This window comes from Harpegnathos saltator, unplaced genomic scaffold, assembly GCF_003227715.2.
Source record: "Harpegnathos saltator strain DR-91 unplaced genomic scaffold, Hsal_v8.6 scaffold16, whole genome shotgun sequence".
Lineage (NCBI taxonomy): Eukaryota > Metazoa > Arthropoda > Insecta > Hymenoptera > Formicidae > Harpegnathos > Harpegnathos saltator.
In genome coordinates, this window is record NW_020229939.1 from 175,861 (window position 1) to 191,834 (window position 15,974).

Genomic DNA, 15,974 nt, shown 5'->3' on the forward strand with positions numbered 1-15,974 from the left:
TTAATAATACAAACTTCTCAACTAAAAGTTTCTCGTGGAATTTCAACAAATAACGAAATAATGGGGGGGAGGGGAGTCCATTGCTCAAGATAAAATGGACAAAATTACATAGAATATAATGTAACGTTATGCACACAATAGCTGATCTAACCTTAATTCAGTGTGAGTTGTATTTGTGCTGCAATGTAAAAAGACTGATCACTTAGGGGAAAAAAAAAAAGAACCGTTGCAGAGCAGAGAGAGAATTTTACCATCGCCATAATGGACTTTGAAAAGACATGGCTATTACAAGTTAAATAGTAGGCGATTAATGTCGGGTATTATGCATCTTTTGTTGATTTCTTCCCGAATATATCCGGATTTCACATGCGCAAGTTGAATTTCCTAGTCGAGAACGTCAACTTGGACAAAGGCACGATTGACGTAGGTAATGCTTGTGCAAAATATTGCTATATAAAAATTAAAACTCTTCCCGTTTTTCTCCAAAACTAAAGTAACAATAAATATAAGCAAAGCGAATACTATGTTTGTATACAATGTACAATAGAAGTCGTGTCTCTCTCTTTCCTTCCTTTCATCATTTCGTTCTTTCTAATAAAAATATTCAAAATCACTACCTTTATTTCAAAAATTCAGAAATTATTCGGTCATATTACTCAGTCCCGCGTTGACTCGCTAAGTTCGTTTATAACTGTATTAAGTTTCTCCTTAATTCACGCCTTTGGTGTACTCAGCTCTCAACTGGCCAAGTGTCACTTTTATGTCGTGAAAACTCGGTCTCTTTTCTGGCTGCAAATCCCATGCCTACCAAAGGGCAAATGTAACATGACTTGGTAAAACAATATCAACGAGAAATATAAAATGTCAACAGCAAATAACGCGCGCGCGCGTGTGTATGTGACAGACTAAAATTTCACATATCTACCTGTCTCATAATATCGTAAACCTCCGGAGGACATCCGTCCGGTGGCTCCATCTTGTATCCTTTTTCCACACACTTCACAACATCGGCTAAGGGCTACAATGCACAATCGTATCGTGAGCCAAGCGTGCACCGAGTGCGTGTATGAAATATTTGGGTGTTAACACAGCGTCACTTACAATTCGCGGGTACGGCACGCGACCGAAGGAGTAGATCTCCCAGAGAAGAATTCCGAAACTCCACATGTCAGACTTGTTTGAAAACTTCTGGAAACAGCAATATAATACATAATTATATAACCGCATCTCTCGTCGTCCCCGCCCGTGACACAGATCTGACGCATGATTCGCATGCTTACGCTCTGTTTCAAAGCTTCCGGTGCAGTCCACTTGATCGGCAGCTTCCCGCCGTCGAGAGAAAAGTTTTCGTCCCGCGCCAAGCCGAAGTCGGACACTTTGGCGGAGTTGTCTTCAGCCACCAGAACGTTCCTCGCTGCTAAGTCTCGATGCACGACGTGTCTGGATTCCAGATACGCCATGCCGGCACACGTATCGCTGCAACATTAAATATGCAATAAATGGAATGCGCGAATTACGTGGCGGTTTACGATAGGCGCGCGCCTCCGCGCGCATACGTACTATGCGAAGTTAATCTGATCCTTCTTCGAGACGTGCAGCCGGCCTCTCGATCGTAAATAATCCACCAGAGATCCCTTGCTCATATATTCCGTAACCAGGTACATGTGTTGATTATTAAAAACGAGACCGAGTAACTTAACCAGATTGTCATGAATCAACGAGGTCATCAAGCTCGCCTCGGCTAGAAACCTTTGCGCCGCCTCGCTGTTATCCTTCAGCATTTTCACCGCAACCTTCTCCCCCCGATAAACGCCCAACAGCACATCCCCGAACTCCCCTTTTCCGATGCACTCTCTTAATTCTAAATCGTGAGTCTGAATCACCCAACCGGCCTCGACGAAGGCCTTCGGATCCACGCAAAAGTCCTGCTTGCCCTGCTTCGGCAGCGACTTGGTCAGTTGCGTGCACAAACCGTCCGCGTCCTGCTCGTAATGCTCGACCAAAAGCGCCAGATTCTCGAAGAACTCCTCGTCGTCGATCGTTAATTGGTTGTTCTTGTACTTCACCCTGTAGTGCTGCACGCGACCTTGGTAGCACACGCACAGCGTGTAATCACCGGGGAAGTTGGTGGACTCTCGAACTAGGAATAGGCCGTCCTCGCGCGGCCGCAGCAACCTCTCCGCAGTTTCCCTCGATATCTTTCCATGGAACCATCTGAGGTCACAAGAGGTATCCGTCATGGATCGTCACGTATCGTCATCGTTCGCACGGATCTCCGTCGTGCGAAGACGACCGTCGACCAAAAGAGAGAGTCCGTCGTGTCTTCTCTCAAACTGCGCTCTCAATAAACTTCAGCTTCACGCGTACCGCTGCTTCGTGAAGTTTCGAAACGAAACGCCGGAGCGCGACACAACGTTGCTCTGTCCGTGTCGACTGTCGCGCTTGCATACAAGTATATATACAACTATAGCTCGCCTAAGCAGCGATATAAATGATACGTACGGCATAGCATTCAGCTTCACTTCGTGTCTCGGATTGACCGGCAAAGCGGTGGTATTGCCCGGATTAATCGCGTTTGAGGTAAGGATCACCGGCGTCGAAGCGGCGGTGTTCATGTGCGTCGTGATATTCGGGGCGGTGACACTCGAGTGCGTGGTCATTGTCGGCGATACTGGGTGGGACGGAATGTTACCTGCAGTCAGGTTGGAAGGTACGCTGTGCTGCTGCTGAGTGCTGTTTTGTATGAGGGGATGGGACGTTACGTTTGAAGGGATAGTATGATGATTTTGATTGCCGTCGAGCTTTGCTTGCCGCGCTGGCGCTGACACGTTCGGGTATCCACCACCCGCATTGTGGTATGTTGGCATGGCAGCTGCCACAGTAGGCTCTATCAACCTGCGAAGATGAATGAGACGCATTCATGAGCGGGACACGTTTATCGGACGCTCATTAAGTAAAACGCTCCCGAATGCGTTCTCCACATCCGTAGCCGAGTCGCGACGCGCGCGCCTCGCGTTCGAGTAGCGCAGGAGATGGCGCAAACGGTGGAGAAATTTCGAGCTCTCTTGGCTTGACAATTCTTTCAGAGAGAGAGAGGAGAGAGAGAGAGAAAGGGAAAAAAGGGAAGGGAAAGAGAAAGAAAAAGGAACAAAGGACAAAGAAAAAGGAAAATATAGAAATTTTGTCGTGTAATTAGTAGAAATAGCGTCAACGAGATAACGTTAATGGCGCGATGAGACGCGCGTTCATTTCAAGATACTCATCCCAACAACTGCTCCATGAACAATCGAGCCGAGTTGTCGAGCGCGGCCGTGTACGCCGACAGAGTTTTGCCCGGGTCGGTTTTAACCGGGGTTTTACCATAGTAGCGCCGAGAAACTGCAAGTTTGAGCACTCTCGACGAGAGGAGACAACTTTCCTCACGAAAGAAAGAAGGAAACGCGCGGCGAGAATGACGAACGAGGTGCTAAGTGATTGGCAATGTCCGGCAACTCGTCTCAATTAGTCCGGCGATATACAGCGTGTCCGCGAGCGAGTGTCCGTAGGAAGTGATAATTAATAAAACTCGTTAGGCAAATTAAGCCCGATATATATTCAGCCGGCACGTATATAACTCGCCGGGGCCGCGGCGAGTTTTAATACAGCGGTAGTTGGTCTAAAGTGCCTATTGTTTCAAGGCGTACACCATCGCGATGCTCATCCGCCGCGCGTTACGACGTGCCGCACACAGCCGTACATGGAACGTACATACGAACATATGATAGGTGAGTCACAGCCGCTTATTTTCGCAACGATTGTAATACGAATAAGCGTGGTAGCAGATCCGCGAATATCAGAACCTGACTAAGCGACATGATTTCCATGCGGAATGCATTCCCGATTGAGAATTTATCGCGCGAGGAATCGCGCGAGTCATTCGTCTCTCTCTTTCTCTCTCTCTCTCTCTCTCTCTCTCTCTCTCTCTCTCTCTCTCTCTCTCTCTCTCTCTCTCTCTCTCTACCAACGACGGAAGCAACAAACTCAGAAATATATTCAAACACGTTCGTGCGCACTGTGTGTGCGCCGAACAACTGAATAGAATAAAGTAATCGCTGCAAGTAAAAGACGAGATAAAATTCGCCGGGACAATGCGAGAGACGTCGAGAGACGTACAGGTGAGTTGCCTGTTTAGTTCGCCCGTTTAGATAAATGAAGTATACGAGTGCGAAACGCTTCGTGACGCAGAAGATGGCTTTTAAAGGAAATGCTTCTCGGATCTGTGAGGATCCGACAACGATTTTCTCGCGTTATCCGTATCACGATCGGCCGCGCAGTAACAGGAGAAACAAATCCATCGCACCGGTGAATATTGAATAATTCAACCGAGAGTCTATTCTTGGTCGACGCCTGCGAGACAGAGAGAGAGAGAGAGAAGGAGAAACGAGCGAGTTATGTCACGCGAAAACGTATACTTGCGCAGCGAAATATAATAATATGTGAATCGCCGTTACGTAAGCCCGAGTAGTCACATTTCTGTCATGTACTCCGAGGATTTCGAGGCGAAAGACTGATAAGTGAGTAAGCAGATACGATGAGAGGGGAATATGGGATACAAGAGACGGATTTTCAAATGCGCGGGATTCTCTCGCATCTGTCTCCCTGTGTGAGATGTAAAAATTTCGCGGACGACGTCTGCATATAATTTGCGCGACGTCGCTGATAACGGCGATAACACTCGAAACGAAAATGTAGCGATAGCGCGTTAGCACGAAAGTGAAGCGCCTTAAATTTTGCAGATTTTACAGATACACAACGGGTGTCCCGTATTCCCGACTACTTGCCTACGTTAAAGCGGAATTTCGCTTGTCAGTCAGAAAACAGTATCGTGCCCGCCGGGCGCGCGAAACGCCTTGAATATCAATATTAAATTCGAATGCACGGTGCGTACGTATAATACATGTTCCCTCGCACTTGTCAGGTGACTTGACTACTACTGCTATTACTGCTGCTGCTGCTGCTGCTGCTGCCGCTGCCGCCGCCGCCGCTGTTACTGTTACATAGATTTCAACCTAATGAAATTTATTATCAACCGCACGCGACGTTAATACCCGCGGAAGCAACATGCATGAAGAGGCAAGAAGAAAAAAAGGCGCTTTGGAAAACTGCTCTATCGCGTGCAACGAGGCACTTGGAAGAGTTGCGTGTTATAAATTTGCAAATGTTTATGACTCGAGCCATCTGTGTCCACGATATAGATAAAGAATTGAAAGCATTATATCGAACACGTTAGGGACACCTTGAAAAGGCGTGAAATGAAAAGAGCTTGACGAACTTTGCGAGTGACGCATGGAGCGTCATGAATCTTGGTGTGGATCGTTTCTGATATTTTTCTTTTGATTTGGATCTCTGTGAAGTGGCGTTTCACGCGTACGTAAATTCACACGCACGCAACCAAGTCAGGCAGGTGCAAAAATAGGGAAGGTCGGTCGTACCGTCGGCCAACGTCTTTAAACCTTCACCAGGCGCAGGGAAACCGATGGAAATCGACTCAACATAGACGACATCACCGGACTCACATATCGAATAATACCACTGATGCTCCGATAAGCTTCGAAATGACAGAGAACGCAGTTAACACTGAGATCCTGATAGGAAAAGGTAGAGGACCCGGAAATTAAAAAAATTATGAAACTTTGTGTAGAAGTAAAGTAGTTCATCCGTAATGCAAAACTATTTTTTGTTCGGGCGAAATTCCAGTCTAAAGAGGTGAAACCACCCTTCGAAAAGAAAAAGAAACCATTTTCATTTTTATATCTTTTAAAATACGAGACATATGCAAGAATGGTTTATATGAAAGTTGTAGTTTAATTTTGCAAAATTGGAAGAGGGCGAAGGGGGTCTCAAGAATTTTTCAATTTTGCAAAATCTCAAAATCACAGTTGCAAAGAGTATACACTACAACTTTCATATAAGCCATTTTTGCATATACCTCGTATTTTAAAAGATATACGCTGAAAATGAAAATTATTTTTTTTCGAAGGGTAGTTTCATTCCCTCAAATTGGAATTTCGTACGAGCAAAAAATAATTTTGTGTTACGGATGAGCTACTTTACTTCAACACAAAATTTCATAATTTTTTTTAATTTCGAAGTTCCCTTGTGAATATCTGTTTTCTTCTCTATCTATGATTCAAAGGAAATGCGCCGTTTCTAGCGATTGGACATTCCATATATGTGCATACATGTCTGTCTCTCGCACGTGAAAATGTAATCAATATAATTATATCATACTGAGAAAGAGCGGGAGAGAGAGAGAGAGAGAGAGAGAGAGACAGAGAGAGAAAGAGAGATAAAAAGAATACCACAAATATTTGGAAACTTCGATGTGAATGGAAGTTCAGTTTTGAAACTGGAAAATTTAGGTTCGCACTTGCGTTGACGAAAGAAATTAATTATATTGCCTCAAATAGCACATTGCAAATTGATTCGTTATTCTAACGAAAATAAAAGAGAGAGGACAGTACTTTGCGATTCAAAATTGCATCGCTTCACTCGCTTTTAGCATTGGGCAATCGTTCGTTGCGCAACAGAGTAACCAAAGTCCTGCCCGTTTTAACAAATAGTCTCATCGGGAATCTAGAAATGCAACGGACGGACCGAATGTTCGGCAAAGTAAGATATTCCCGCGCACGCTCGGCTAGGCCTCGGGAGATCCAAGGAGAAGAAACTGCAAGTGGCTTCGCGTATAACGACGATGTCCAACGACATACTTATAAAATATCTCGGACCGACCGAGAGAGCGGCGCGGTACCGCCCATGTTAATCTCAGCTGAATACGCAGGCACGATAATTATGCGGTTCGTATGCAGATTTCAAGGCCGACTCGGAAGTTTCTGTTTACATCGGTGTTTTTACGAACTCGTTGCTTGTGACTCACTCGTTGAGGCGCTTTCTAGCGAAGAACCGCAGACCATAGTCCAACGTTCGCGCAAACGACGCGGTTACGTTCGCATGTGGAATGCTCCATTTATCAGGAAAAGGAACAAGAAAATTCCTCGCGTCCGCGATGCTACCGCGGGATGCAGCGACGTGCGAACACGGCTGTGAGCTCCCTCAAGGCACAACTCAAGCAACAACTGAAATAATCACGATTCCCACGGCTTCCAGTAAAGGGGACGATAAAGGAGCGCCTTTCCTGAGCGAGCAGCATCGCGAGATACATTTCCGCGAAAGATGACAGAAATGTCCCTAGGAGGAGGTACACGCTTCTAATGAGCGAAAGGAGAGATTACACGAAAATGAAGTACCGTCAAGCGTGGTCTTTCAGTCCCGGAATAAATCGAGGCCTTCAAACGCCCAGAAGCCGCGAGCCGCCGCGTGATCGGGGTGCGGGAGGGGGGGAGAGCGCGATGCATCTCGTGTTAATCGACGGTGGACACCAGACGAGACGACATTCTTTCGCACGCGATCGGCGATCCGCGAGGATCGTGCTCGCGACGGAGACGGACAGCGGAGCGAGTCCGTCTCCGTTGCCGGTCGGCGATTTCGCGCGAGCGATTTATGCGTGGCTCGTGCCTGCCGCTCGCATACGCGCCGGCCGGCCGGCCGGCCAGCCGGCACGCACCGCGCCGCGGTCCTATTAATATCCCGCGAGAGAACGTAAAAGGGCGCGCGAAAGGCACGACGGCAGCGGACGAGAGGAAGCGGACGGCGGACGACGGACGACGGAGAGAGGCGGGCAGGCGCGTGCAACAGATTCGCCCCGGCGAATGCGCTCGTTGTGCGCGTACTCTTTAACAGTACACGTTACTGTACCGTGACCCACCGTTTTCCATCTGACGTCGCGCTACGGGCTACGACACTCCAGAGGGACCCGTCGGCGAGCCAACACCTCAAGCTCTTCCGCGAGCGCTACTTCCCGCCCGCGGGAACTTCCAACGCGAGTCGCAGCGAAAACTTTCAACGGCGGCGGCGGCGGCGGCGGCGGCGGCGGCGGCGACGGCGACGACGACGACGACGACGACGACGACGACGACGACGACGAGTCGAGCCGCACGCGAGCCTCGTGAGGGACGCGCACGTGCGCGCGAGCGCGCCTCGAGTCGCGGTGACAGTCCAGATTAGCTAGCTCGCTGATGCGCAAACGGGACCGCGCGCGGCGGAGACCCGACGTCGGAATTTCATTAGTCACCTCCGCGCGTCGCGTTGCACTCCGAAAAGTTGCACACGCCGACGAGTGTCCTGACGCGCCGTGCGCGAATTCCTGGGGCAATCTGTGGTACACATTCGTTCTCGACAACGTTTGACACGTCGAGGCGCGAATGACACTCTCTCTCTCTCTCTCTCTCTCTCCGGCTATGAGCGACGGCGGCGTGAAGGATGACGTCGGAACCGCATAGGATGTCCTCAACTCGACTGCGAGGACTTATCAGATGCCGTCGATCGCCGTCGTCTAGTCGCGTGTCTTTTGAGAAAGATTACTTCGGTTAGTTACTCCTCGCGATTAATCGTCTCTTTCTCATTCATCGATGAGATAGTTACTGTGTGCTATCGCTCTTAACCAGGACCTAAAATGGATGTAACGGATGCAATTAAAAGGGAGTCTCATTTAGCGATACGAACGTAAACGCTCGCATGTGTTGAACATTTTTCTACTTTTCTAAGGAAATAACGTCACACCTTGATGTCTCTCTCTCTCTCTCTCTCTCCCCCTCCCCCCCTCTCTCTCTCTCCCTCTCTTCCTGTCACTCCTGTATTTCGCAAATCCTATTTTCATATTTCATTCACATGCCGGTTCTCAGAGTGCTAATTGACGTCGGCGGGTGCGGAGGCGAACCGTACGACGACGTCGACGTCGCCGTCGACCGTCGATGCCGGAGATTGTATCGTGGGACGCATGAAACGCGCGAAAGACACCCACTACTACTGAATAGCGGGATCAAACAGCCGGCGCTTCACTCTCTCGTAAGGACGAGGATTGAAACCGATACAAGAAGCGGGCGTTTATCTCCTCCCGTCTCTCGAATTTCTCATTAATACACGCGCGCCGGGGCGTTTTGCGCCAAGTTTAGAACGTACCTAAGTAGACAATGGAATTGCTAATACCGTAATGGACATGACATTTCTAGTTTCCGCCGTTTATGCGTTTATAACGTTAATCCCCCATCCCCCGCATTGTCTCGTTCAAAGGCGGGGATTCGGCAAAGTGCGGGGATTAGTCTGGCGATTAGTTACCGTCAAGTATTTCCAGGGAGCATACCTATGCTTTGCATCGAGCATCCATCTTCTGAAAAGATTGGCCTTCTGAAACAAGAGAACGGAAGGAAGGTATCAGCCAAAGCACCTCACGTGGTCACTCGTATCTCGAGTAACTTTAAGAGATAACCGACGCGAAGGAAGAAGAAAAGCATTATGCGACAGGGAGTGAGTGTGCGTAACGCGAAACGACGCGACACGGCGGTGAGGGAAATACAATGAAACATTGCTCAAGGGGCGTGCATCGTGCCAGAAAATAAAAATACACGAGATACCCACGCGCTGCTTTTCCAATGTCGCTCGGGATGCCTTCGCGCTCCCCTGCGCGAGCGACACTCTCGTTTCTCTTTCGCAAATTATTTTCGGACGCGCGGTCAAAAGTCGCGAAGTGCATCTCGGGCAAGGTCGTGTGCCCGTTCCCTCGCAGCGGGAGATTAATCGAAGATGACAAAAAGAAAATCGCGCGCTGCGGAGGATTCGCGGCTGAGAAGTGTCGCGGCGTCGAGACGTGGAAAAAAACGGCGAGTAGGAAAGAGAGGAGGAGGAGGGAGAGGTGGAAGAGGAGGAGCGCTCCATTTGCGGCGCACAATTAAGCGCCGCGCGACTACGTTGTTCATCGCGGGCGGCGCGCATCGCCCGTTAACTGTATAATTAGCCAATTGCTAATTGCCCGGGTTCACATGGGCGCCGCGACCGAGCCGGTTCGCCCGGTCCGTGGCGCATTAATCACTCGTATGAGCTTCCTCTCGCCGCGGATCGAATCGGGTCAATGCGATGTGTCGGCGCGCGGCAGAAACGCGAAAAAGCGCGCCCCGGCCGGAGGCGCGATCGCGAGAGAGGCTGCAGGAGTCGGCAGGATCGCGTCGACGCAGAGTTCGCGTCACGGCGCGACTTATTTTACCATAAATGTACACCTTCTGCCAATCCGCGGGACCGCTTCTCTTCGAAGGACTTTTCAGCCGGTGCGATATAAGTAGGAATGAGAGAAAATATATCTATCTCACTCCGACTCACTGCACTGGATCAAAAGTCCTTCGAGGAACGGCCTTAAGAACTTTTTGCGGTTGCCTACATTTGCATATGCACCAAAATAATGGTAACATTATGTGACGAATATTTTGGCAAACTATTTACTTTCTTCCGTCGTTACATCGACTTGACTTGAGCGCACGATGAGGACGATTGCGTAAAATTGGAAGAACTTATTCTAACCGAATATAAACAACACAGATATAATTGGACTGATGAATTGAAACTGATTATTAATTTATGATGTTGAAATGACGGAATACGACAAATATTCGGCAAACACTCATCGTACAAGATTATGAGCTGAATCGAGTAGTACCGATCCCGTTGAACCTGTGTTCGAACTGAAAACTATATTGACCATGCTAGGCTCCGGCACATTGTTCAAACCTTGACAAATACTCAGACAGATGCTTGTCACCGGCGAGCTCCGTATTCTTTGCCATTCAGAGCGCGTCGTGAAATATTCAAAGGTCAACAGTTCAAACCTACTTTACGACGAAGTTCCGTCGATCCGAGGGAACGCGCCGCGAGAATCGAGTTTCCGGGGAATCGCAATCAAAGCCTACAGCGAGTCGCGCCGAAAGAATCTATGAACCAGAAACCCCATTCACACTGGCATTACGTTTCTCCCCGCGTTTCTTCTCCCACGACGGGCCGGAATGTAATGAAATTCGCAGGACGAACGTGTCGATGAGGAAAACAGACGGTACGTCGCGTCCGCGTCGTTTAAATACCAACCGCAAAAGGCGACGTGAAAAAAAGGGGGGGAAGTAAAAAGATCGACCCAATTATCCGCAGTAGAAACAAACTCTCGCGCGCGTTCTCTTACGATCTGCGTGTTTACAATATTTGTCACCCTCGGAATTTTAACGTTCACCGGGCCAAGTGCCCGTAATATCCATAAGCAGGGTTCTCAGCCGAGAGCGGACAATCGAGAAATAGACAGAGGTTTCTGAGATAAATGTTTAAAGAATTCGACTTGCGGCACATGTAACAGCTAACGCGCGTGGAACGTCGCGAGTGGCGGCCCGACGACGCTGCCGACGACGATGGTAACGAGGGGAACGTCCCGACTCCCGACATGGACAGTCAGTCGTGCGTCGGACGTGCGCTGACGTTTCTCGTGGGTTGTGTACACGCGAGCACGTACGTACGCACGTAGGGCACGCCGCACATACGCACGCACGCACGCCGCACGCGATGCGGGTTAAATACACACCTAAGACTGTCCCAAGTTCGCGGCGAGAGAGAGAGAGAGAGAGACGGCCGTGCGGAAGTATGCGCGCACTCACCTCTGACCGCGCGAACAGCTGGCTTCCGCGTAGAGGCGGACGAACGCGAGACACACTGCGGCACCGCGTCGCACGTGCGAATATTCATGGAAAACTGTGCGCGGCTTGTCGTCGGACGCGAACACCACTCGTCGAGAAACGTCACACTCGCTTAAGTCGAACGGCCATTTTGCTACGCACGAACCGTGTGAAGAGAGCACCTTGATTCGCGCACGATAACTGAGGCCTGAAGTTGCACTCACGGTGCACGGTTCCGCACGCTAGTGACTTCTACAGCGCCGTCGTCGACCTGTCGCGCCTCGAGTCCTCCGAAGCGCGGAGAAATTTCCCCAGCAAACGGCCAATCAACGGCTATGTCGCATCGCGACAGAGATCGCGAGATGGTTGCAACGCAAATCGAACTTTGAAACTATTTGCCTGTGAGAACGCAGTGAAAATAACAGTTTACAATGTTATTTTGGTCTCCTCATCAACGTGTACATTTCTTTTCTCTTAATATAACTTGTTAATTATTCCTTCGTTGTAAAAGTAACAGTTTCCTAATAAAACTGTCTGCTGCTTTTAAATATTTAATTTGCATGAAACGATCTTTAAGGCCGTATCCCATTACAAGTTGGGCTTGGTTGCGGTTGAGGTTAAAGCCCGGTCCCAGAATAGGTTGCAAACACCCAGTTGCGAGTTGCGAAGATTGGTAACTAATAGTTACAAAGTGTTATTTTCGGTTGTAAGAGACAGTTGCGGTTGCTAAAAGAGAGTTGCCCAACTTTTAACTTCTTGGCAACGACAACCGGCAATCGCAACTGTTTTTTACAACGGAAAACAGCACTTTGTAACTAGTAGTTGCCATTCGCAACTCGTAACTAGGTATTTGCAATTTATTCTGGACCGGGCGCAAACCTCAAGCAAATCGACCAATCACAGTCGATCATGTTTTGGAATGTTCGACTGTGGTTGGTCAATTTGCTTACGATTTATGACCAACGGTTTGTTATAGAAAAAAGTCCTTTATAGATTAATTAATATATAAAACATACAGATTCGCGCGTACATCGATCTTTTCATTTATTTAGGCCTGTAAAGTGAGTGGTATTTGACATAATATAGAGAAATTTAAGTTACATACATTTTTTTAGAACTTTACCAACGGGAAGAAATCTGATTTAACCTCTGAATGTAGGTGGTTCATGCTTGAGAATTTAATTGTAATTTCGTGCAATTTCCATATGGTGAGATAGCTCTCGGTTGATCCCGTTGATAGCACAAAGTACTTTTGATCGGTTCAAGGTATAATTCTGATTTTATAGTAGAAACTATGGCACTGCAATTACGGATCTTGTCAAACGTTTTGCAGGTAAACTTCCCGATGAAAAATATTCGTATTAATAATAGTAGTCTACCTTGCTACATGAAAATTTCTTATGCTTTCACAATTACTTGCATTATAACTTGTTTACTACATGAATTTTTCCTCTTGTAATCAATACTTGGTTTTCATAAATTTATTTTCTAATGATATGCCATACATGTATTTTTATATATTAATAATGATAAAAAATAATATCAGATATAATGCAATAATACACTAGTAATTTTCACAATTTGAAATGGTTTTAACATTTAAGCACAATAATATTTTTCAGCGATTGAAAACTACAAAACCTATAGCAACTGGCTATCTCTATGGTATTATGTATAATGATATACTCGTGGTACTAACATTTAGTATAAATGAGTACGATAGCGAAGATAAGAATTTAATTGACTATATGGCTCTACAATTGAATTTACCTGCAGATATATATTGCTGCGGTATATTACAAATTGGTGAATGCAAAGAAATAAATCCAGATGTGTTCAAGGTAATATTTATTTAATTAATATCATTGCTATACAAGCTGTTATAATCGGTGTTTTGGTTGGTCTATTATTATAAAGAAATAAAAATAATGTGTATATATCATGTTTATTAGTAAATTGACATGTATATGTGTTTGTATGTCTAGGATATCGATATCACTGATAATCCACTGCTTTTAAAATATTCGCACAGTACATTAAAAGTGCAAGCATACTTTTATATGCATCAGAAATTAGAAGCTACCAATGATTTCACTATTATTAGTGAAGATGATCTTAATCAGCAATTTGTATACATCAAATTGCAAGCAACACTTCCATTGATTGCTCAGGATGAAAACATATTGGAAGCATTGGAAGAATGGCGGAAAAATGTAAAGTTTCTTTGTAATTAACATTTTCACCAATTTTTTATACATGTTATATATACATTATATCATGTTGCATTGTTGCAGATTGCATCTGGAAAGATAGGGATACATTTTCCCACAAACAACGTATATCTCTTTAGAGCTGATGACTTAAAAGATACACCGATAAAAGATATTTTACCTGTATCCAAAGACCGTGAAAAATCTTTAAGAGAATCAAACAAGATGAGTCATCATGTAGGAGTTGCAGTATGTTTTCAATTTTAATTCTTATATAGACTATTACAGAATAAAAATAATATCAAAGTATATCTTTATGTATAATCTTGTAATTTTTAGGACATTATTTATGCACACATGCTATTGAAGATATCAGGTGAAAAAAATTCTGAGGAATCTATCAAATATGCTCCTGTTCTGCAGCATATCAAAAGTAAGTACTTACATAGTATCAAAAGTAAATTTTTATATAAATGTGTAATCTCTTTTTTTAATTTATTACTGCTTATGTTATAGAATCATTTAACAGTCTAGAATGCAACTTGCACATTGATGCATTATCACTGGTGAATCTAAATGTGAAATCTACAGAGCTACATGCGATTCTTGTGGAATCTATTTGTCGGAATATTAGATTGATTGAGATGCAACAAAAGAAACAATCTGAGGAAACAGAATTGTTTAAAAAATTGCCTGAGATATTACATTTCAAACCTCAAGGTTGCGGACACTTATTTACAATAGCATATCCTGGCAATTTTACCAGTGACAACACAAGTAAGAATTCTCATTTTCCTCCTACATACATTTCTGTTCACTTTTTAATATTTGCAATTTCATATTGTATTGTACAATTATCACTATCAAACATTTGATCACAGTAATATATGTCATCTATTTGCTTTTATACAGACCAGTCATATCATTTCAGTAGAGTATCGTAAGGCTTTGCACAAGGCTTTAGCGTTTAATTTAACAAGACCGTATTTCCGACGTGGGAACGCTGTAAAATTTAATACACAGGAAAATGAAACGCTCATGAATCCTCACGAAGCCCTTTTATATAAAGGTGTGCATTTGTATATCTAAATCTACCATTTTACAAAACGCATATGAAATAATTATATTTTTCATTAACTAGGTATTACAGGGAAACTCAGTGTCGTATATGGTTTGTATTCGTATCATCATTATATGCAAGATAACTTTGATGACAATGGATGGGGATGTGCTTACAGGACTCTTCAAACCATAATTTCGTGGTATAGGTAATAAAATACTAAACATATTCATCGATGTATATCATTGTTCATATAAACATACAAGTAAACTGCAATTTATCCCACTACAGATTACAGGGCTATACTGATATACCAATACCTACGCATCGTAAGATACAACAATGTTTAGTCGATATAGGGGACAAACCGTCTGCTTTTATTGGCAGTAAACAATGGATTGGTTCAACTGAAGTTAATTTTGTACTATCTACTCTCCTTAATATAGATGCAAGAATATTGTGCGCATCAAACGGAGAGGAGATATCAACTTTAATTCCACAACTGGCTGATCACTTTGATACTCAGGGTACACCTGTTATGATTGGTAAATTTCAAATGCATTTCTCTTCCTCCTCCTTTCTCTGCTTCTCTCCCCTTAACAGTATAATACTTAATTTTGTCTGTACATATCTTTTGACATCATATAGGTGGTGGAGTATTGGCTCACACAATTTTAGGAGTCAGTTACGACGAGGATTCTGGAGAAGGAAAGTTTTTAATTTTAGATCCACATTACACAGGTGCAGAACATTTACCTACTATATTAAACAAAGGATGGTGTGGGTGGAAAACAAAAGATTTCTGGAAAAAGGATGCATTTTATAACATGTGCCTTCCACAAAGACCTGTAACTTTCTGATACTGAATACACACACAGATTGTACATACATTTTCTAATTTAATGCAGTAATAACTCTGCTGCATGTTCACATACGCACATATATGTATACATATAGAATAATATTCACAATATAGTATATACATTGTATTATATTAGAGTAATATTTTTAAGAAATCATTTTACTTGTTTATCATGTGTTATAACCGAATAAAAATAATAAATATACATATATATATTTTTCCAACTAAGTTTTTTTGCAGTACTTTGATTACTGATACAGATACTG

The 15,974-nt window shown here is 44.9% G+C and overlaps 2 protein-coding genes across 10 annotated transcripts; one reads left to right on the top strand and one right to left on the bottom strand.

The window, feature by feature from the left end:
* Nucleotides 1-209: 209 nt before the first annotated feature.
* LOC105185383 (tyrosine-protein kinase CSK) lies at nucleotides 210-11,914 on the bottom strand. 7 transcript variants are annotated; one of them, XM_019842432.2, is made up of 9 exons: nucleotides 11,559-11,914; nucleotides 9,214-9,282; nucleotides 8,171-8,546; nucleotides 2,503-2,895; nucleotides 1,561-2,214; nucleotides 1,281-1,476; nucleotides 1,102-1,185; nucleotides 926-1,018; nucleotides 210-804 (listed from the first exon to the last, which is right to left on the bottom strand). In XM_019842432.2, the coding sequence occupies exons 3-9, from the start codon at nucleotides 8,263-8,265 to the stop codon at nucleotides 709-711; spliced, it is 1,611 nt and encodes a 536-aa protein (XP_019697991.1). In that variant the 5' UTR covers nucleotides 8,266-8,546; nucleotides 9,214-9,282; nucleotides 11,559-11,914; the 3' UTR covers nucleotides 210-708. The 7 variants fall into 7 exon arrangements, with proteins under 7 accessions (XP_019697991.1, XP_019697990.1, XP_019697994.1 ...); XM_019842431.2 differs by having other exon boundaries at nucleotides 1,102-1,188; nucleotides 11,559-11,911; XM_019842435.2 differs by lacking the exon at nucleotides 8,171-8,546 and having other exon boundaries at nucleotides 1,102-1,188; nucleotides 9,239-9,279; nucleotides 11,559-11,909.
* A 617-nt stretch (nucleotides 11,915-12,531) lies between these two features.
* On the top strand, nucleotides 12,532-15,897 carry Ufsp2 (UFM1 specific peptidase 2). 3 transcript variants are annotated; one of them, XM_011144832.3, is made up of 11 exons: nucleotides 12,532-12,637; nucleotides 12,736-12,909; nucleotides 13,199-13,417; nucleotides 13,562-13,789; nucleotides 13,871-14,035; nucleotides 14,126-14,219; nucleotides 14,303-14,563; nucleotides 14,718-14,855; nucleotides 14,928-15,054; nucleotides 15,138-15,391; nucleotides 15,495-15,897. In XM_011144832.3, exons 2-11 carry the CDS (start codon nucleotides 12,871-12,873, stop codon nucleotides 15,704-15,706), a joined length of 1,737 nt encoding a protein of 578 aa, XP_011143134.1. In that variant the 5' UTR covers nucleotides 12,532-12,637; nucleotides 12,736-12,870; the 3' UTR covers nucleotides 15,707-15,897. The 3 variants fall into 3 exon arrangements, with proteins under 3 accessions (XP_011143134.1, XP_011143133.1, XP_025152563.1); XM_011144831.3 differs by lacking the exon at nucleotides 12,532-12,637 and having other exon boundaries at nucleotides 12,648-12,909; XM_025296778.1 differs by lacking the exon at nucleotides 12,532-12,637 and having other exon boundaries at nucleotides 12,648-12,909; nucleotides 14,721-14,855.
* The last annotated feature ends 77 nt before the right edge of the window (nucleotides 15,898-15,974 follow it).